Source organism: Gallus gallus, chromosome 13 (assembly GCF_016699485.2).
Source record: "Gallus gallus isolate bGalGal1 chromosome 13, bGalGal1.mat.broiler.GRCg7b, whole genome shotgun sequence".
In the NCBI taxonomy this organism is placed as follows: Eukaryota; Metazoa; Chordata; class Aves; order Galliformes; family Phasianidae; genus Gallus; species Gallus gallus.
In genome coordinates, this window is record NC_052544.1 from 4,190,983 (window position 1) to 4,211,866 (window position 20,884).

The window sequence follows — 20,884 nt, forward strand, 5'->3', positions numbered from 1 at the left end:
GGAGCAGGCAGTCTAAGTTAATGTGCATGACCTAAAAACAATGTGGGACCAGTACCCAAAGACAGGGAGTAGATAGTGGAGGATTTGTAGCATTAAGTGTATGTCTGGGGCTGTTGTTCAAAACTCAGTAGCTGGTTCTGCCTTGCAATGACTCATTAACATGTTCTTTATATAAAAGATAATGTCCAAGCATAAAAGAGAAATGCATAATGCATAAGAACTGAGATGGGATGAAGTTTGCTTTGGTTTAGACATATGAATGGCTATAAGAATCAAGCAGTAAGGGATGACGTTGATGTTTACTGTTGGAGCAAAACCTCAGAAGTCTAACACATTGCTGGAACTGTATCCTTATCCCTAATGTGGAAATTACACTGTTATTTCTGATGGAGTCAGCCGAAGTTTGGATTAGGTGTCACATAATTAACAGTCTCAGAAATACAGGCAGTAGAGAGGTCATACCAATGCTGCTTATAAAGACATAAAGTGATTTTAGCTATTAGTTCATGCAAAATACATCATCTTTATCTGTTGTTGCCTTTTATGGGACCTTCTCTTATCTTACATCAAAATTATTTCTCAAAGACTTATTGAGAAGAAAATTCTGGTGAATTATTATTGACTTTTCTGTTGGCTAGAGGTGAGTTCTGCTCTGACATCTCATTCCAAAGCAGTGCACTGCTGTTCTCCTTGAGAACAGGAGCCTACCCAAATGTGACCATCTTCTGCAAATTACAATTACTGTAGACTGTCAGTAAAGTAATATGGCTCTGCCAAAATGTTGGTGGGAGCACTGAGCTGTAATGGGTGTTCCAAAAGTTTCAGCAATGGAAAGGTATGGTCCTGTGCAGAGGAAACACTTCCTGAAGTTATACTTTGGAGCAGTGGAAAGCATACTTTACTTGCCCAGTGGGTTGCCCTGTTGTGTAGAGTCCTGTGTACAGTTTCTTGAGAACTGAAGCTCCCTGTGCTTAGAGGTGTGCTTAAGACAACGTATTTGCTTGCTGTGGAATGAAAAACATATTTTCCTTTCTACCTATAAATACACTTGTCTTCTGATTTGGTATTACTGTCACAATATTAAGCCCTTCATCAACAAAGTATGTGATGAAGACGGCTGGATTTATGCTATCTACTGCTTGCGGGGCACCGTTTTCTCAGACTGACAGTAGTTGAAATATGTGGATTTGGGCTTCTGTATGAACAGGTCCTTTCATGTCTATTTTCTAAGTGTGAAATATCACATACATAGATGATAGTGGTGATTGTTTGTCTCAGAAGGAGATCCAGATTGTTGCTGGGCTTGTATATACTGTATGGTTGCTAGGACTCTGGCTGGATAACCTAAGAGAACTTGTACAAGCATTGTCCAAGATTTTCTGTCTGAACTGATTAATTCTATGAACAGGTTGCTGTGTAAATGTGCAATCTCATAAATAAATAAAAGGATCTCAAAACATCTTTGTGCTGCTTTTCCAAAGCTGCACAGAAATCTAACGTAACTGGAATGAAGTGTTTTCTGAGAACTGTGGGACAGTGCAGTTTGGAAGGAACCTCGGGTGGTCATTAGCCAATCAAACTTAGGAACCTTTGCTCAAAGTCAGGTCAGCTCACTGAGTCAGAGCAGGCTGCTCATGGCTGCAGCGGGTCTGATATTGAAAACTTCCACTGATGGAGGCTGCACTTCTCTGGTTAATCTGCCCACTTCTTGACTGTCCATATGCATGAAATGAGTTGCCTTTCTGTAAGCTTTAGTCCAGACCCTACGTCTGTCTCCTTTTGTCTCTGAGAGGAATCACATTTTCTGTTCTTCCATGATCAAATTAACCCTGCACTGCTTATCACAAGATGTCAACCTTCAGAAATTTCAGTTAGACTTAAGACAGCTGCCGGCTATAAGAAAATTGAAAAAAGGGTTCTTCTCAATGAGGACTGTGTGTGTGTGTGTGTGTGTGTGTGTGTGCATGCATGGAGTAGCAGGGGGGGAAGTGTTTGCCATTGCTGTGTATACTAAGCTGAAGGCTTCTCTAAATATTTGTTTGGAATTTTGAGTACTGATGTTGCCAGTGTTTTTTTACACCTTTGTAACATAACAGGCAAATGAAGGTGTTTAAATGTGCAGTGGTTTTGGTGACCGTATTAATATTTTTTAGATTTAACCCCAAAGTTCAGTCTATCTTTATCTGATTATTCTAAGATTAATGAATTATAAATCTTTCCTCTTTTTTCAGGCTTCTCAATGCCAATAAGATCAACTGTCTGAGGGTAAACACGTTCCAAGGTCTGCATAATCTCAAACTGCTATCTCTTTATGACAACAAATTGCAGACCATCAGCAAGGGGCTCTTTGCACCTCTCCGATCGATCCAAACTCTGTGAGTATGCAAGCGTATTGGAAATGACAGCTCTCCCCTTTTCCCCAAAGATGTCACCTGTCTTTGCAAAGGCTCTGCATCTGACACTGCGACAGCTTTGAACAGACACCAAGGTAGTAGCCCCTCCTTTTCTGACAGAAACAAAAGGAGCAAGCAAAAGAGAAGTGTTGCATGAACTCAGTATAGATACTCATCTGTACAGCCTGCTCTTAGTAATCTGAATGTCTTAAGTGTGTAAAGATCATTCATTCATTCATGCTCTTTGTTGGAACAATAATATACAGATTTGACTCTGCACATATATGAATAGCAGATGCCATTAAAAACCTCCCTACCAGTTTTCAGTGAGCTACTAAGTTGGTGTATCTCTTCACTGGGACTGAGTTCTGCTGTTCTACTCAAGAATTCTGAAACCATATTTCAGCTGACATCCCATTTCAAGGGAAATAATGCATTGTATTATTTAATACATTAAGAAAATCCCCTAAACATTTTCTGAGACTCTTTGAATTGGAGTCATTAGGAGAAGAGCATTTGGAAGCAAAATTGGGAGCAAATATATAGAAATGACTAGATACTTCATAGAGGGTTTTATACATCGTCAGAGCTGGATTGGCAGCCTGATATAAATGAAAAACAAGAAACAACCACCTTATATACAGTGTTGTGTATGAGCGTTTAGATATGTTACTTCGTGTATAGGTACACAAATGGAAAAGTATGAGGGCTGCTCCAAAAGTAATGCCTCCTATTTTATTACATTGGCCAGCAACATCAGAAATGGATGTTGGCATCAAATGGTGGTAGAGGCTGAACCTTCCTGCCAATATTTGTTACATTTTGTTGCCATGTGACAGATGTCTGAGCAAATGGTGTCTGACATGGAAGTGTATAAAGCAAAGGTGTGGAATTGAATTACTCCGTGTGGAAAAAAAATGTCATCCATTGATGTTCATTGATTCTTGCTGCATGTTTCTGGAGACCAGACAGTGGATGTAGCTTAGTGAGGGGTGAGTGGCGCATTTCAGCAGTGGCAACAGTGACACTGATGCAGATTTTGACAAGGGCAGCATGCAGGCTCTTGTTCATCACTGGTGAAAGTGCATAGCTAATGGTGGTGATTGTGTTGAAAAATAGTGCTTTGTAGCTGAGAATTTGCTCTGTCAAATAGTATTACTGTGCCCTTCATAGCTGTTGTAGTTTCCATGGAAATAAATAGGAGGCATTAATTTTGGTGTGACCTCCGTGTTCATACAGGTGATAAAATACACTAGCAACAACAGAGCAGAGTTCTTGTGAGGATATAACTTTATACCTCTGTCCAAAGCCACATTTAAACATTTCTCTGTTACACTTTTCACAGTTGTCAGAGAGCCTTGTCCTGCTCCCCTGGAAATCAGAGGGATGAGTGCAAGTTCATTTAACTGATATCAGATCGAGTTCTGAGTAAAACCTGACAGATTCCCAATGCACTGTTCAACTTTGTTAAGCAAAAAGAGCAATAACAACAGCAGAGAAATGCTTTTCTCTCCAAGGAAATTCAGAAGACTTCTATTAATGAAGTATAACTGTCCAGTTAAAGTGTGCTGTACTGCGTGTTCCTGTGGGAAATGTGCAAATTTTGGTGAAGAACAGAGCCAAGTCTTACTTTTTATAAACAATCCATTCTCAAAACCAGGCAGAAATACATGTGAGGGGAATACTATTAGGCACAGTGATTATATGCAAGTATCAATTTCACTCTTGAGAAAAGACCTCCGGATCACATCTGGCTCTGTCCACTGCTCCAGGGCACTTATTTACTCACCTTTTGATCCTTAGAAAACTGAGCTTGCCAAGGAAATTTATTTTAAAGCTGAGTACAAAGTGATCTCTCAGCTCAGGTGCATACAGATGGGTGCGTTTCTCTCGCAGTTCATCATACCAAGCTTTCAGGTGAAAGCACTGGACGTTGTACACGGTCGGTCTGTGTCCTTTAAGGCAGATTTGCTATATTAATTTTTGCTCGCTCCATGAACGAACTTACGACAGACTTAATAAGCTACAAAACGTGATAACTCTCAGAGTTCTCCCATTCATGTGAAGCTCTGTGGTTTCCTCCAGGCCCGGGTTTTTAGGAGCTTATTCAATTACTCTTCAGGTTTGCATTTGCGAAAAGCAGTGATGGAGTACAGTGTCACAGGTCACTTCTGATTAAACATCCCATCCTTCTCTCAGACATTTAGCTCAGAATCCATTTGTGTGCGACTGCCATTTGAAGTGGCTGGCTGATTACCTGCAGGATAATCCGATAGAAACCAGCGGCGCTCGATGCAGCAATCCGCGTCGCCTTGCCAACAAACGAATCAGCCAGATCAAGAGCAAGAAGTTCCGCTGCTCAGGTAATTCATTTATCCAGGCTGTACTGCACTTTCAATTCAGAAATAAGCAGGTCCAGAGAGCCCACTAATCGAATCTGCAGGGCAGCATTTGCTATAATGGATATTATGGAGCATCTTCTAAAATTAAATTTGGAAAATTCAGTTAGTTCTTCAGAAAGCCAATTACCTTATGGATTTATAAGAGAAAAGAGAAAAAAAAAAAAAAAGGTAGTCTATAGCTGCCTTAAAACAAAAGAAAAAAAGAGAAAATCTTGTGATATTTATTTAATTTTAGAAGAATTGCTCAGGTATAACATGTCTGAGGAGAACAAAGTTTTACACAGATGTCATATTTTAAAGGGGTAAAAATGTCAGTTGTCATATTTTAGAACCGGTGTAGAATTTCATTTTGTATTCAGGTAGAACTCTTAATGACCCTAATCACAGCTCAGCTTAAGCTGTCTATGAAAGACTGAGAATGGCATGGGTGAGGTATTTATCCAACTGGCAGCGCGCTCCTGTGGCCTGGGTTATGGGTGAGCAGGATTGAGGGGACAGTGTTGATTCATAAACTGTCATAAATTTTTGATATCCACAAGTATCTTGCATTAATTCACGTAAAGCTTAGAAAAGTTGGTAAGGTTTCTGTCTCTATTAAGTTTTATGTCACGGCTTTTATCAGTTTGTGCAAAGATTTTTTGTTGTTGTGAGCCAGATAAAAAACTGTTTCCACTTGAAAATAACCTCCAAAGTAACATAAACACCTTTTACTCAACCCTGTCTGGTTTTTATTTATGGTCCAGCTACAAGTAAAAGGACGTTCATTGCCTTGTACAGCACAACTGAGCAGAATGCTTTTTCGTGTGTTTTTTTTCCTACCGGTTGGTTTATATATATTTTATGCTATTGCTTTTCTCGCATACTGTAAAGACAAGCAGGTTTCAGTGAGGGAATCTATTAGTGTGTACTGAGGAGAAAAATGACTGTTATTGATGGAGTAACTTGCGGTGTTTTCTATAAAAATTACTGTGACTTTTGTCTTTTCCCTATGGGGGAAAAAGAAAAAAAAAAACAACCAACAACCATGATTAATTGTGTTCCTGGTGGTAAAAGATTGATGACTCTGGATGGGGATGCAGCATGAAACCAAATGGCAGCAGCCCAAAACAAGCTATTGTGCTTTGGGTATCTCTGCAAGCAATATGCTGAGCTAAACCTTCTTTTTATGGGGAAAATAAAATAAAGATAACTTCATTTGCAGTCAGATTGTCTTGGGCATGCTTGTTAAAGTCTTCAATCATTTGTGACTCAAGCCGCAAAATTTATAACTAGAATTGAAATTGTGACATACTTACATTGAGGTTTTTGGATTGTGTCTATCATAGTAACAAGTAAATTAGTAATATTTATCTTTAAACAAACTTGAAATAAAAATGCATAAATATAATTTAGAAATGAAAGTAATCTGCAGAAACAGATCAGTATAAATCTGTACCCAATTTGCCATGGTTACCTTCTTCTGCCTTTATTAACAGAGAAATTTATGTTATGTATGTGCATGCATGCCTCTAACAATGGTGCAGTCTATTGGATAAGGCAAACACCATCTGATATCATTTATGAAAGGTCATAGCTGAGAAGAGCAACAATGCAGAACACTATACCTGGTGATGTTGAGAATAATATTTTGTGAGAGTTCTTATCTTGGGAGTCCTTTCCTTAAGGCATTAGGCTGTTTTTTTCCTTGCTCTCCAGTTCTATGAGTATATCAAAACCACATGGAAGAGGCATAAACCTGACTTATGAAGGAGGAGGGCAGGGATTGTAGAGCTTCAGAACAAAGATTTCAACTGGATGAAAGCTAATTCTATTGAAAAGCTCAATAGAGGAGCTATCCTTGCCTGTAGAGTTTCCAGATGGCGTTGAGATACACTGAACCTGACTCACTGTCTGCTCACATGAGGGGGGGGGGGGGGGGGGGGAACGTCGCATGGTTTAGAAGAATCTTAGTTTGTAAATCAATCCAGAGAACAGACATCCTTGGCACCTCTTCTGCTCATGTTGTCCCTTTGAATCACGGCTGTTTCAGATGTTGCATATAGCAGGAATTTTCCATGTTTTCATTTTGAGGAATATATTTGACCCAGGATTTAACACAGCACGTCTTTGTGCAGAAAAGTCCATGAGGTATGAATCTTCATCATTCAGACAGGCTGTTGAGCAGTGCTTTCTGTTACCCAGGAACGATCCCCCACGATCCCACTGAGATGGCAATGCTCAGTATCTTGTCAGTGACCTCGGTGGCTGTGGGAGTCCCCATTGGTTTTACATCTTTTGCTCAGTGTTTAGGAAAAGAGTTTTTATTTTAAGTCTTCTTGTAAATGTCCATCTCTTTGCTTAGAGGGTTCTTGTTTCAGGGTTCGATATTTTCATGCAGTTCAATATGTTTAATTAATGTTAATAGCAAGAAGCTGGTCTTGTAGGGAAAAACCCAGTGAATGTGTGAGTTGGTTAAGGAAGCAGTGTGAGGGGTGTTAACCTAACCTAGTCTTTGGCCTAGGAGAGGTGATGAGGATGCACAGAAATTCTGTGAGAGTAGAGGTAGTGTGCCCATCGTGTCAGTGTGCCCATCGTGCCCCTGAGTTACATCAGTGTGAAAAGGTAAAGACATACCAAGAAAATAAGGTTAGGAGCCCATTCAGCGGTGTGGATGGGCTAAACAGAACAGTATTTAATTAACTGTGTGTAATTGTGAGGACAAAACTATGCAGCACAAAAAAAGAAAAAAAAAAGAAAAAAAAGAAAAATCTAGCAAACTTAGTTCTGCATATTGTTTCTTTCATGTTTTATTCCAACTTCCCACCATCCTTTGGATAGTCTTTAGCAAGATGAACAGGATTTCTTCTTTAATTTATCATCAAAGCAGTTCTCCCAGATGCTGTTTCCTTTCTGAACAACATGACTCATGCTTTTACCGATAATGATGAAGCAACATCTGCAAAGGTTATGAGTAGCCATAGGAAGCAGATTCTGTGCAACAGGTAGGTAATGTACATAATTCCTTTTAAAATGAGAATTGGAAGCATTATAGCATGAAATGAAGGAACAGCAGGAAAAGGGAGATGTTTTTGCCCAGGGCAGTGAGACTGGCAAAGCTGTTGGATATATTATCTGAAATGTTTAAGCCTCAAATTGCAATAGATACTATTTCTGCCTTCAATTGAATGTGATGCACCAAAATAATAATAAACCTCCCCCTTGTTTAACTGTCTCCCCACAGTTATAGTATTTGAGACTAAAAAAGGGGTTGGTTTTTTTTTTTTTTTGCAAGAGAAGCTGGAGAAATGACTGGTAATAAACTGTCTTCTGCTTTGAAAATGGAGATAATGTCATTTTTCAATGGCAGCAATAAAATTCTTACGATCATTTTTGTTTTGACTGTATCTGCCCACTGTGACTTAAAGATCCAATGAGACTTTCTTGTCTTGGGTCACTGAGAACTCCCATTTTTAGTAAGAACAGGAGAAAAGAACAACAGCATCTTCTGACCAGTAGAACTGGGCAAAGTTCACTGCACAGCAGTTTTGTTTTCTAAAGCAGTGCTGGGCTTTAGGTGGAAGGGAAATGAATCTATGAGCAGATTGTGTTGTCTCTGTGGTAGCTTATTGTCACTTCAAGAGCTGGCAAGATTCTTGATTGCTGTGTGACACTGTATGAAATAGATTTTGCAGAGGGCTGCTCAAGTATTCAGCTGTGTATCTTTTTTTCCCTGCAATGTATTTGTATTTTTCAGTGTACTGTGTGTTTAAAAAGTGATGAAAGTTCCACCTGCTGTACAAACATACACCATTTCTGATAAGGATCAAAGCATACACATGCCTAGGAGCATCACATCACCGAAGTTTTTTATCTTCTAATTCTTAGCAGTAGAAATCTTAAAAATAAGGTTCCTATTAGAAGTGCTAAGAATTAAACTGTCTTCTTGCTCCCTCTTGCATTGAGGCATACCTTCTATTTATCTGACTTTAAATGCTTCAGTTCCAGATAGTGCTGTACAAGTCAAAAGCACCTGGAGTAATAGGAGGAGGCCAACGAACCATCTGCCAGCACAGTTCTCTCCTTTTTGGATGCTGCCTCTTTTTAACCCAACCCAAATCAAAGTTAGCCTCTGCTGTCCATACAAATCTAGAGCTTTCATGCTTAGGGCTGGTGTTGTATCTCTCGTGGTCTCCACTGTTACTAGATAGCAGTGCAGCAGAGTACATATTGCTGTTTGTTCACTCATAATTTTCAAAGGTATTTGGTAATCTCTCTTGCTAGGAATTGCAGCTTTCCCCTAGTTCCTTATGTGTCTTTTCCAGTCTCTGTATTTATACATATTGATACCTCCTGGTTTACGTATCTACACTGGAGCAGAATTCCTATACTTGCAAGCACCTGAAATGTCATTCTCTTTTTTTCTGCATTGTTTCAGCCTTAGAAGTGTAGACCTGCAGTGGACAGTGTTTTCCCAGCCAGGAGAAAACAGGCTGCACATCAGGGCTTTCTGCCCAGGGTCATGTTTCCTGCCCCTTGTTCTCCCTAGGTTCTCCAGTTTCTGCTGTTATATGTCAACATTTAAGGTCTTGGAGCTCTCAAAACAAAAAGGTGCACTGTACTGTTGCTCCTCAACCAGTGTTAAGTCAAGAAAGGCAAGTGAATTTCATCCAGCTCTTATATAAATAATTTATCTGATTGAAACACTCCATTGTTCCCATAATTTGCAAATCACTCTAATGACAGCTTTGCAAATTCCTTCTGTTTTTAGTAAGCAAATAGTCATTTACTGACTATGTAGGTGTATCGCTGTCCTTAGCATTTTCTGTTTCATGAAAAGCACTGATATGCACCTGCTCATCTCCTTTGCTGCAGTGCTGCAGTGACACATGCTCAGGGAATCACAATTTGGCCTGCCCCCAGCATGCTGCTCTCCAGCAGCTCCTGCCTGAGCGGGCACTGAACCCGGATGGCTCAGAGGTTTGTTCGTGCTGGAGCTGAAGTGGTGGGCACTGACAATCCTGCACAGGATGCACAGGACAACTGAGGCCAAGCTCCGACACTTTTCCTCACTAGGGCTTTGGCTTGAGCATGAGTGGGAGGAATAAAATCACTTCTGATCTGGACAACTGAAAAATTAACAGCACTCAGATTTTACTTTTTTACATATATATATATTTAATTCAGTTTAAATATGCTGTGTGATTTGGTTTTCTGGTTGCTTTTTTGGGGGGAAGAGAGTATTGCAGTTGATTTGTTTTCAAAGAAGGCACAAAGACCCTAGAAAATCATCTTCAGAGTCTGAATATGGCAAAACTGAGGATATGTTGTGCATAAGGATAATTGTGTCTGAGTGGAATGCTGTTTAACAGCAACAAATCACCTGCAGATTAAATCTTGTATTTAATTCATAATTACGAGCGTGAAGTCTTCACTGTTCTCTGTGACTGAGTGTATTTGAGCTTTGTTTTGCATGAATGAAGCTGAAGTCATTGGGAACCCAACGTGACTGCTATGACTAGTAGTACGGAGCTGGGAGAAGGAATGGCAAGTCACAGATGTATCCATGTCTTTTGGGCATGCAATAATGCAACTGTTCTAAGTTCCCCACGTGTGGAATACAGAGCAATAGATTCCTCATTGGAGATCTGATTTGTCTTCTGCTGATGCCTTCCCTGGCTGTGACAGAAGCTGAGAGCTTACAGCTGTGCCCTTCTCCCCCTTACAAGTGGTCCCTTCTGATGGATTTGTTTAGCGGGAGGTGGGGCCGAAATCACATTGCCATTGCATGTGTTGAGATTAAGTTGAGAGGCACTCATCAGAGATGCTAAACTTAGCACTTTTTTGTGCAGGTAACGGTCACTTGAATATGATATAGAAAATAATTGGGGAGGCATTGGCATGAAGAGAGCCAGTCTGCTGCAGCCACTGCTAGAATGTTTGAGCTTGCAAATGGACAATAAATTTTCCTCTGACTGTTTGGAGACTACAGCAGTGTCCTGAGGTAGTATAACATGACGGGACAGTTAGAAATTGGGAATTTCTTTTTGAAATATTATTTACTGTGCCTAACACAAAATAGTGTGCTTCCCTGATTTCTACTCCATTCACCAAAAAAAGAAAGAATGAGAAGAAGAAAAGCTCTGTTCCTGCATATTTCTTGCAGTAGTCTGCAACGTGCTGAGAGGCCAAAATATATTTGTGGAGTATTTCACCTCTTCTGTCTTTTGGGGATGTAAATCAGGGTTTCGGCAGACCACTCTTTGTGTGCTGGTACCTTTAGCTCATTGCCATTGCTGATGAGCTTAGGCTGATAATGAGAGCAGTGTTCAATTAGTGCCGAAGCAGAATAGAGACTTCTTCAAAATATCCTCTAGGGGTTTCTTGAGAAGGTGTTTTCGGGGCTCTGACCACATTCATTTCCAGTAGGACTGAGAGGGTTCACTGACACTGAACTCACTGAGTTCATTACAGATATTCTACTTAATGCTGAAAATCTGCATATAATATACAAGTCTTTGGAAGGCGCGAACTATTACTTTCCATTGCTTAACACAACACCATGGATGAATTTAATTGAAGAATGTCAGAATTGCTGCATTACTAAACAGGCATAGGAAGAAGGATATGAAACTCTGAACCCTCATGGGCTAAAGACATACAAAATTACTAGCAGAAGTGCCAGTCATATTACTAATTTCTATCGTAGAAGCAAGTTAATGGTAATGTCCATTGTGCCATTCTGCATGGGTAACAAAAGAAAATTAATAATCCAACTTTTGCATCATTTAGGGCTGTGTCTACTTTGGCAGCTTATGGGGAATGAAGGTTTATCTTTAGGTTCCCCACAAAAGCTGCTAGTTTGACTAGTGCTGTTTAGGAAACAAACCCACACATAAGGTGGCTGAGTTAACACTGTACATAGTTTTCCATAGTTTCTGGAGTTTGAAAGTAATTTTGTGTTGTTGTTCTCTGCAGTAATGCTGCTTCATGGCAAAATGTACAGAATGAAGCAGAGCCCCTTGCTCTATTATCTGTCATCTCTGCCCAAGTTCTCACATTGTTCTCTCTGTAGGCAGTGAATAATCTGCTTGATGCTGACTTTGTGCTTTGGGCAACACAAAGCCCTTACTAAGGAAAGTGGCGTTTTGTGTTTTTAAGGCACAAGCGTTGACCTTCATTGAAGTCCAGCAAAATATTCTGAGCAGTTGCAGAGGACAGGCACTTCCTCTCGTTCATGAAGCCTGCAAGAACATTTGAGATGTGACTTTCAAAAGCACTCATCACTGGCATAGCTCTGCAGACATTAAGTCCATGGGAGTTTTATTTCAGAGGGAGCAGTCAAGCCAAAATGGAATGCCCTACTTTATATGTTAAAGCTGCAGGAATGAGTTACAACAAAGCTGTTGGAAATAATCAGGGATGTAGGAAACACAACTTTTATGCCAAGAGGCAGAATAACAAAATACTCCTGTTTGCCTTAATATGTCTTTAGTGGCTTACGTGTGCTCCCTTGTCTGCCATGGTACAAAGTACAAAGAAAAAAAAAAGCAAGGCAAAGCAGTGGTGATTACAGACCTTCAGTGTAAGTGCCACCAGCATGAAAGGCTGCTGGGAGCTGAGAGTGGCTCACAAGGAGCTCAGGGAGGGTTGGCTGCTGGAGGTTCACCATCAGCTCAGAATCTGTTGTTTATACAAGTTGTGTATTTCTGAGGTTGGATTTAAAATGGGGAAAACTGAAATGGAAGTTGCACTGGGAGAAGACACCGTGAGTGTGTAAGTAGCTAACAAAGAGCAGCACGACTCAGTCCTTCACATGTGGTGGAAGATGCACATTGTTCCTGGAGAGAGCTATTTGCAGTGCTTTGGTAGTAGTTTTGTCATACTAGTTCTGTCTCTGAATTTGCCCAGGCTCTGTTCTTGTACACTAACCCCAATTGTGCTCCAGGGTGTTCTGCAGTTGTAGCATAAAGGATGACCTCTTGTATCCAGCACCTTTTTGCATGGGTGAAGTGGAGAGCAGCTCTCAGTGAACCTTCAGCTTGTGCTTCTCCATGCTGCTTCCTCTCAACGCTCTTCTCTCTTTGGCGCTGCCTAACTCTGACTCTGGCTGTCCATGGGGTTTTCCTTTGTGCTTGATCTAACCATGTGGTAGAACAATACAAATTGAACATGGTTCTGTCAAGCACCATGGAAGGCTGCATACTCCCTGCCGCATGGCATGCTGGGATACTTCTGCTGTTTTCAGAACCATCAAAAGGTGAGAGATTCCCCTTTTCTCACAGGAAAAGTGAAAAAGGTGATGTGCGTTGCTTAACCAGACTCCAGGCACTGGAGGACTGCTGGGGGGACCCTGGTGACATTGGGTCCGACTTTCCAAAGGGCTTGCATGCAGAATAACCGTTTCCAAGTAATTAATCTGTTTAGTTGCTCTTAGAAGGAAAAAGTTAGGCATCCTGTTGGTGAATGAGATTCAAGGGTGGCTCCAGTCATACCTACAGAGATGAAAAGTCTTTTTGTCTACTTACCTTATGAATAATGTAAACTGCATCTCTCTATCTGAACTGGCCTGTGAGTCCTTCTGCTTGAGGGACCTTTTGGATGCTGTGCTGTGTAATGAGATGTCTGATGCTTAACGTAACCTTGGACCTGATTTGAGCAATCTTACTGTGCTGGCATTTCATTATGAAGAAGTATGCTGCAGAAGAACCTTAGAAGACTCTGCAAAGCGTTATCTTTTATCCTGAAATGACGTGTGTAATGTGGCCTGTATGAAAGCAATTATCCAATAGCCACATAGCACAAAGCTGAGTCAACACGCACTAATGAGCCCTTTTGGATCAGCCAGCATAGGTAAGACCTTTAATGTACTTCTTCCTAACTTTCCTCCCAGAGATTCTTACACACATTTCGTAAAGTACTTTGAGGGCCTCGTGCGGAAGTTTTCTTGTGTGGAAATGCTGCTTCATCTCACAGAGCTGCTGCATATCTGTTGTGGAGCCATCAGAAGGAGGACATATGTGATTTTTAGATTTTCTCTATAATTACAGATAAGAATTACTACTTTGGATGGGAAATGATGTAAAACAATGTACATCCTGTTTTTTCTTTTCCCTGAAAGTGTATGAGAGTTGTGATCAAGTGGTTAAGTAAAGAAGTAAGTGTCAGGATTCCTGGGGTTGTGGCCAAGTGTTGGACCCATGGTGTCCGTGATCTTATTTTTGCCAAATTTCAGACAATTGGATCCATGTTTTATAGAAGGAGAATATCAGGTCAGTCATCATGCCTCTGAATAAAAACAGCTTGATTTTTTCCAGAGCTCGTCATTCAGCACTCCTTTTGAGTCCTTTTGGAATTGCTCATTTTTAAAAACTGAAATCAGGTTTGCTAAGCAATCGCTTACACGGGAGAAAAAGCTCTTTGTGCTGCTTAATTTCTCTGTGTGAGTACTAGAGAGGCCCCTGAAATATGTCAGTGCTTGGAAATGTAGTGTTTCTTTATCACAGTACTGCTGTTCTATAAAATGGCATTTGGTTTTGCTCAGCGATGCTGTATGAATTACAATGCACTGATACCTGGTAGTGGTGTCACGTAGATTGTGAAATGAAAATGTTATCAGTGTAACTAGCAATTCAGATAAACACCATTACCCTCAATAAAATACATGCCTTGCTCTTGCCTTGGCTCCTCATAATACTCATATTAAAAATTCTTCTTCCTTTTGGAAATTACTGAAAACTCCTGATCATGTTTTACATTCAGCCAGGCTTCACAGAGTTCTCATCTATACTGCACATGTGCTTTCAAATGTAATGAAATGACCAAATGGCTGCTCTGGAATAGTAAAATAAAGTCAAGTGTGTGCTCTGTGCACATCCTGCATCTCTTTTCCATGGCTTTCCATGGGTGATTTTGGGAAATGCAAGAAGTACCACATGCATGGGATATTGATTGTGCTTCCTGAATCCTGTCATATCCACTCAGAGCCCTGTAGCAATACAGCGATAAAGATAGCAATGGGTGTATGTCCCTAACTAGTTCTGCAAGCAGATGGCTCCGTTTCACATTAGTATCCCAGATGGGAATATCTTAATAGAGCAGCCACCTGTCAAAGTGACCTCAAGGCTCAGGTCAAACAGTAAATTTTATTTAGTTGTTGGCAGGTGATTCCTGCTTTCTCATGGCCTAATGGGTGACTAAGTACTGGCTCAGCGTATCTGTGCCATTGATTACTTCTGACTGTGCCTAACTGGGTAATTCTTATTCAAACCTTCATTTTAGAAAATATTTTTTATAAAGTTGAGTAAAATAAAATGCAGTAAGGAAGGAAGGAAAGTATGAAGGTCCCATCCTCTCCTGCTGAGTTGAGAGGGCTTTCCCCTGCTGCAAGTGTGGAGGCAGTGCACTGATGGCCACATGACATCTTCCCATGGCTGGTGCAGGCTGGAAAGTTATAAATCATCAGGAGTGTCAGTCTGCTAAGTCAAAATGTGGTAAATATTCTTTATTTACTCTGCCAAAAAGCTTCTGAGAAAGAAAAAACAACAACAGCAAAAACCATCTATTACCCTCTGACTCTTTCCTCCTTCACAAAACGTCCCACTTACTTTCTCTTCCTTCTCTGTTTTCCTTAGGAATATTAATCCTGTATCTGTAAGTTAACAAAAATGCATACTTAATAAAATCTTACCATGTGTAACCTCATGATGGTTGTGATTATTCATTCAAAGAATGCTTTTATAACGAAAGTTAGAATTGCTTCTTCGAGGGTTAATTTGTGGACTTCAGGACACTTTCTGATCACTGAAAAATTCTGTTTTTCTTCAATGTGTGCTATAACTGTAGCAGTTTTAATAAACTCTAATCCTTGTAGCTGTTCATTGTTGGCATTGTTTTGAGGAATCATAAGCAACCAAAACTACTGCTTTATAAGCCTAAGCAAATACAGCTGTTTTTGGAATCAATAAATTGTACATTTGTCACTTGTCATTTTATCCAGGCTGCCAAGCCTGCAAGTTTTAGGACTGGAAATCAGATGTGCTTTTCTATTTTATTTTTTTTCCAAAAAATAGAATTTAAACGATGGTTGTAAGAAGAAATGTTAAGTATGTTTGAAATACTTCAAAATGCCCAGTGCTCCTCATATTTTAAGTGCTGTGCCAGTAGGCTATAAAACAGTAGTCAAGTCTCACTGTAGATGTATAATTTACAAGAACCATGATAACCTGCAGGTGCTTAGCACCGCAAAAGTGGTAGTGTACAAAGCTGCATGTAACGTTTATCATAATCTAGTTTGGAATTACAAAACCAAACCCAAGTGTGTGAGTGGAATCAAGATGTTAGATTGCCTGCAGAGCTGCTTGCTTTCAGTGCATCACCCAGTGGCAGGTAATGTGTAACAGAAGTTAAAATAATAGAGGATTTTAGGTGATTCCTTTTTTCTTCTGAAAGTGTCCATTGATGAAATGAGCACTGGTGTATTATCAGTCTGGAAGAGGTAAAGAATGTCGTCAAGTCTCTAAAACAAAATCTCAGCTCAAGTTTCTACTGCTGTTTTATGGTTCTTTACAAAATCTGAACTTGCTCAAATCATTCCTGAGAAAGCCTTGAAATTGGCTTTTAGGACTCTGGAAAAGTTAAAACTATTTCTTGGTAGTTACGATGGCTGGACATTACACAGAATTCCTGAGACAATTCTGGAGTTTCCGTTGTGAAATATGAAGTGAGTGGGCAGGTATTGCATGGCGGGGTCTGTCTTGGCAACGCTTTGATTGCATACACATTTATTAATGCTGCTGGTTCCATGAAACACAGAGATCAAGTTTCAAACCTGCTGTTATTAAAAGAGAAAAACCAAACCAGAAAAGGACAGATTAGTTCACTGAGCCTAATTGGAAAAGCATTTCATTAGAATGGGTCAAAAAACCTAGTCAAAGAGGTCTGGCAATCATGGTATAATGGCACATGAGGGAGTGCTTCTCACTGAGTATGGTCTACCCATTTCTTAATTAAAATGAAAATGATTTAAAGTGCTATTACTTTCTTCTGCTGTTTGTTTAATATAGTTAATAAAGGTATCTAATTGTTGGAAATTGACAAGGTACTCTTATACAAGGCTGCTCTCTAAGATAGCTCTAAGAGCTGAGGTTTGAAAATTTTGTTGTTTTTTTTTTTGTAATGACTTCATGTGAAAAAATCTGTCATTTGAATGCATCAAAATAACTCCTGCCTTCATGAGATCCCTCTTCCTACATGCTGAAATAAGTGCAAAATCTGACCAAGTAACTTTGCTGGAGCTTCCTTGAAGCAGACCCCAGCGGCTAGCTAGGCATGTAAGAAAGGATGCCTTAACAGGTATGCTGGTCAGATAGACAAGAAATTAATTTGTCAAGGGAAGAATGAAAAAACAGAGGCTAGTCTGGGAGAGTCATTTGAAAAATTGTTGAAAAAACTTTTTGCAAGTATTAAAATTGAGTGCAGAAGCTTGTAGCTGACAGGAGGCAGTGTTGAAAACTGGTTCCATAAGTCTCTGATTGCTGCAGTTATCAGGAGCTGTTTGCTGGAATGTATTTTCCCTTTATTGCAGGGTCAGAGGATTACAGAAGTAAATTCACTGGGAAGTGTTTCATGGATCTTGTCTGTCCTGAGAAGTGTCGCTGTGAGGGAACAGTTGTGGACTGCTCCAACCAAAAGCTAACCCGATTACCCAGCCACCTTCCTGAATATACCACTGATCTGTAAGTGCTGCCTCTCCAAGATGTGCTCAGTCGGGCACGTTGGTTTTCCTAGACTTTAAAGGCTGTATAGGGGCTCAGCAAATCAAGGCACCTTCTGCCTCGATCCCCATGTGAAACGGGGTAGGTTAATTTTATTCTGGTGGAGCACCACAGCTTTCTTACCTCCTTATCTCTCACGCTAAATGAGAAAGGAGCCGTGGCCCTGTGCATCAGCTGCTTCTCCGTGTCTTCTTGACATCCTGCTTTGTCACGTGGCTCACACAAGCTATTTTCATGGTTCCTCTTCCTTTGACCTTTGATGCCTTTGTGTGAAACATAATTGTCTTTTTCAAACATAATCGTCTTTTTTTGTACTTAAGACATAGTATATGAACAGTTCTGAGGTTAAGATAGAAGAATATAAGAGAGTGACATCCAGAAACACAGAAAAGTCTCTCTGTAGAAAAAACTGAGGTACATCAGAGAAAGGATTTGCATCCCAAGCCTGCCAGGATGGCAGCTTTTGCAGTATTTTTGAAGATTAATGGAATTTTATGGGAAATAACTCAGTATCAAATTGCTTCCATTTACGTGGACCAGATCTCCAACCGCACGTCTCTTTTACAGGATACACAAGGGAGGTTTAGACATGCAAACAAAGCCTTGTGATGGTTAATCATAGAATCATAGAATGATAAGGTTGGAAAGGACCTACAAGATCATCTAGTCCAACCATCCTCCTACTACCATTACTACCACAAGCTACTAAATCAGATCTCGTAGCTCCTCATCCAGACGCCTCTTGAACACTGCCAGGGACGGCGACTCCATCACCTCCCTGGGCAGCCATTCCAGCACCTGACCACTCTCAGAGAGAAGAAGTTTTTAAGGTTAATCATATCTTACTGTGTGGACTGAAAAAAAGCATTCTCGCACTGTCCATTGGTATCACACTCTTAAAGGCATCCTAAGCTTCTATATCTTTTTACACTTCAGGAGTCTGAGACACATGGCAGATAGTATCTTGTTTGCAAAGGTCATAATTCTCTCTTTGTGACAGTCCTGTATGTCACAGAGATATATCTGAAGAGATCTATGAAGCATTAAATGTCTTTCTGTTTTTTTCCCATCAGGCGTTTGAATGACAATGACATTTCTGTTTTGGAAGCTATTGGACTCTTCAAGAAATTGCCCAACCTCAGAAAAATGTAAGTTCAAGTTATTTGCTTGTTATAGCATTACATAGCTATAGCATTCTAGCATTGTTATTGCTAGAATACGTGTTGTCTTGGACTGCAAGGAAGGAGGAAGGAATGAAGTTTTATAGTTTAGTACTGCAGTAGCTGTATTCATTGTTTTTAATGTAAATTTAAGGAAACTGAATGAGTTACCTCTTAGATGGACAGGCCCAGTTAAGCTACAATGAGTAGTTTAGGAGTCAGTTTAATAAGCAAAACCTGAACTTTCTTGAGCAGACAGAAGTTGGAATCAGCTGTTATGTGCTGTTTTTTCCCTAAGCATAGATTTTGCCATGGCAATTGAGGTTGCAGTCACCTGTCACTTACTACATAGAAATAGATTTTATTTTGTGGAAATGAAATTGTAGAATGTTGTGTGGGCTTATCACATGCCTCCTTTTTCAGTGATACCATGAGTCTGCTCTACTGCAAGAATGCATGAATGTCACTGAGTATATTTCTCTGTCTGTCTGTAGTATTTAAGTCTTCCAGTGCCATCCTGCTCCGGAGAAGAGCTCGCTCTGTAAAAGCCAGCCAGACTTGTTACAAGCTGTAAAATACTCTCTGCAAGCTTCATTCCTCCTCAAGAAAGCAGTAGCTTTGGGGCTCTCCTCCTAAATTATACTTTAAAACTCTATACACACCAACAGCCTGTAATACTCTAGGGAAAACTCGGCTCAGAACAAGCTGTTAGCATGTTAAAACAGAAAAATAAAAGACCAAGCAGAGCTTTTGCAGTTGGGCTGCACTCTGGTGGTTGTGTTTGTGGTAATTTGGCAATGAACACCACAAGTAAAGGAAAGTATAGCAGGATGAATGATTCTGTTAAGTCTGAGTAGCACCCAGCTTGTTCTGTGTTGAAGTAAGAAGATCAACAGAAATAATATTATTATAAACTTTAGTCATAAGCTAAGTGAAATCTGACTGAAAAGTGAACTGTAAGAGCAATCTCACCTTGAGAGCTTCCTAAATCTGTTCATTTCCTATTCATAGCAACACATAAAGTAACCCTAGGCTTTCTGAAATTTTCTTTTGACCTCTTCCCTAAAATAAATGTCTGGAAATAGGATTAAAATTTATCACTGTGGTAAATCAGGGAGTCCCTAAGGGAACAGTAGCCCCCTAGAGTGACCAGGTTGACTACAGAATTGTAGAACGTAGAATGGCTGGGGTTGGAAGGGACCTTAAAGCCCATCCAGTTTCAACCTCCTGCCATGGGGGCTGGAACCAGATCAGATCAAACCTGTCCCAGGCCTTGAGCACCTCCATGGATGGGACATCCACAGCTCCTCTGGACAGCATGTTCCAGGGCCTCTGAGCAAAGAACTTGCCTTTAACATGTCATCTAAATCTCCCTTCTTTTCCTTTAAAGCCATTCCCCCTTGCACTATCACTATCAGACTGTCCTTTGATCCTGCCAGAGGCCATAGGTACCTTGGAAAATACTCAGGATTCATTTTCTTTTCCACTGTCTTTCAGTATTTCAAGAACAATTCCTGAGAGAAGCTTAGCACTGTGAGATGATGGGATTTTTCTAGAATGGGGGTTTGCTGTAAAGCCTGTCAAAATTTTTCTAATAGAAAAGAAAGAGTTCCTTGTCAAGTGCTGCAGTCATCATCTAGGAAACATCATTTTAGTGCTGGGAAGGACAGACCAACGCTCTCTTGAGTTGCAGAGCAGGCAAAAGTTTCACTGCTTTTATTTTTCAAGATTTGTATCAGCAGTTGATTATTTTTCTGGTAATTCTAGACTGCAAAGTATGTAATTTCTCATGTCTGTTATTCTAGTGGGTCAGGCCTTAGGGACGATATGTTTTCTGAGTGAATAAGTGCTGTCATCTACCAACTTTTTGTTGCGTTCTGATAAGCGAAACTTTAATTTGGGAAAACAAATAAAGAAATCTGTAAGTGACTACACTTCAAGTGGTATTATGGGGCACTATCTTCTTTACCTATTGTAAATCTTTTTTCTCTTGCAACTCTGTTACACCATTTAATCTTGGATTTTCAAATCTCTTACATGGGAAGGGTACATATAATTGGGCTTTTCTGCAACTGCTAGCTTATTTTTGGATGATTTTATGTTGTTGAAATGATGGGACATTATTAACTTTAATGAATGAAGTTACCTCTCTACAGAGGTCCCGTGCCAGCAAAGAA

At 40.1% G+C, this 20,884-nt stretch overlaps 1 protein-coding gene, 1 long non-coding RNA gene and 1 other non-coding gene across 8 annotated transcripts in view; 2 read left to right on the top strand and 1 right to left on the bottom strand.

Annotated features, from left to right (window-relative positions):
* Positions 1 to 20,884, top strand: part of SLIT3 (slit guidance ligand 3) — a 526,297-nt gene that overhangs the window by 398,525 nt on the left and 106,888 nt on the right. For all 6 annotated transcript variants that reach the window (XM_040646811.1, XM_040646810.1, XM_015293584.4 and 3 more), the window contains 4 exons: positions 2,232 to 2,375; positions 4,593 to 4,756; positions 17,358 to 17,508; positions 18,621 to 18,695. In XM_040646811.1, the coding sequence (XP_040502745.1) occupies positions 2,232 to 2,375; positions 4,593 to 4,756; positions 17,358 to 17,508; positions 18,621 to 18,695 (534 nt within the window). The remainder of the gene's footprint in view (positions 1 to 2,231; positions 2,376 to 4,592; positions 4,757 to 17,357; positions 17,509 to 18,620; positions 18,696 to 20,884) is intronic.
* MIR218-2 (microRNA 218-2) lies at positions 12,890 to 12,984 on the top strand. Its single transcript, NR_031461.1, has one exon. It is a non-coding gene; the product is annotated as a microRNA 218-2 (primary transcript).
* LOC121106728 lies at positions 16,308 to 18,529 on the bottom strand. The gene is made up of 3 exons (XR_005839582.1): positions 18,394 to 18,529; positions 17,671 to 17,810; positions 16,308 to 16,604 (listed from the first exon to the last, which is right to left on the bottom strand). It is a non-coding gene; the product is annotated as an uncharacterized LOC121106728 (long non-coding RNA).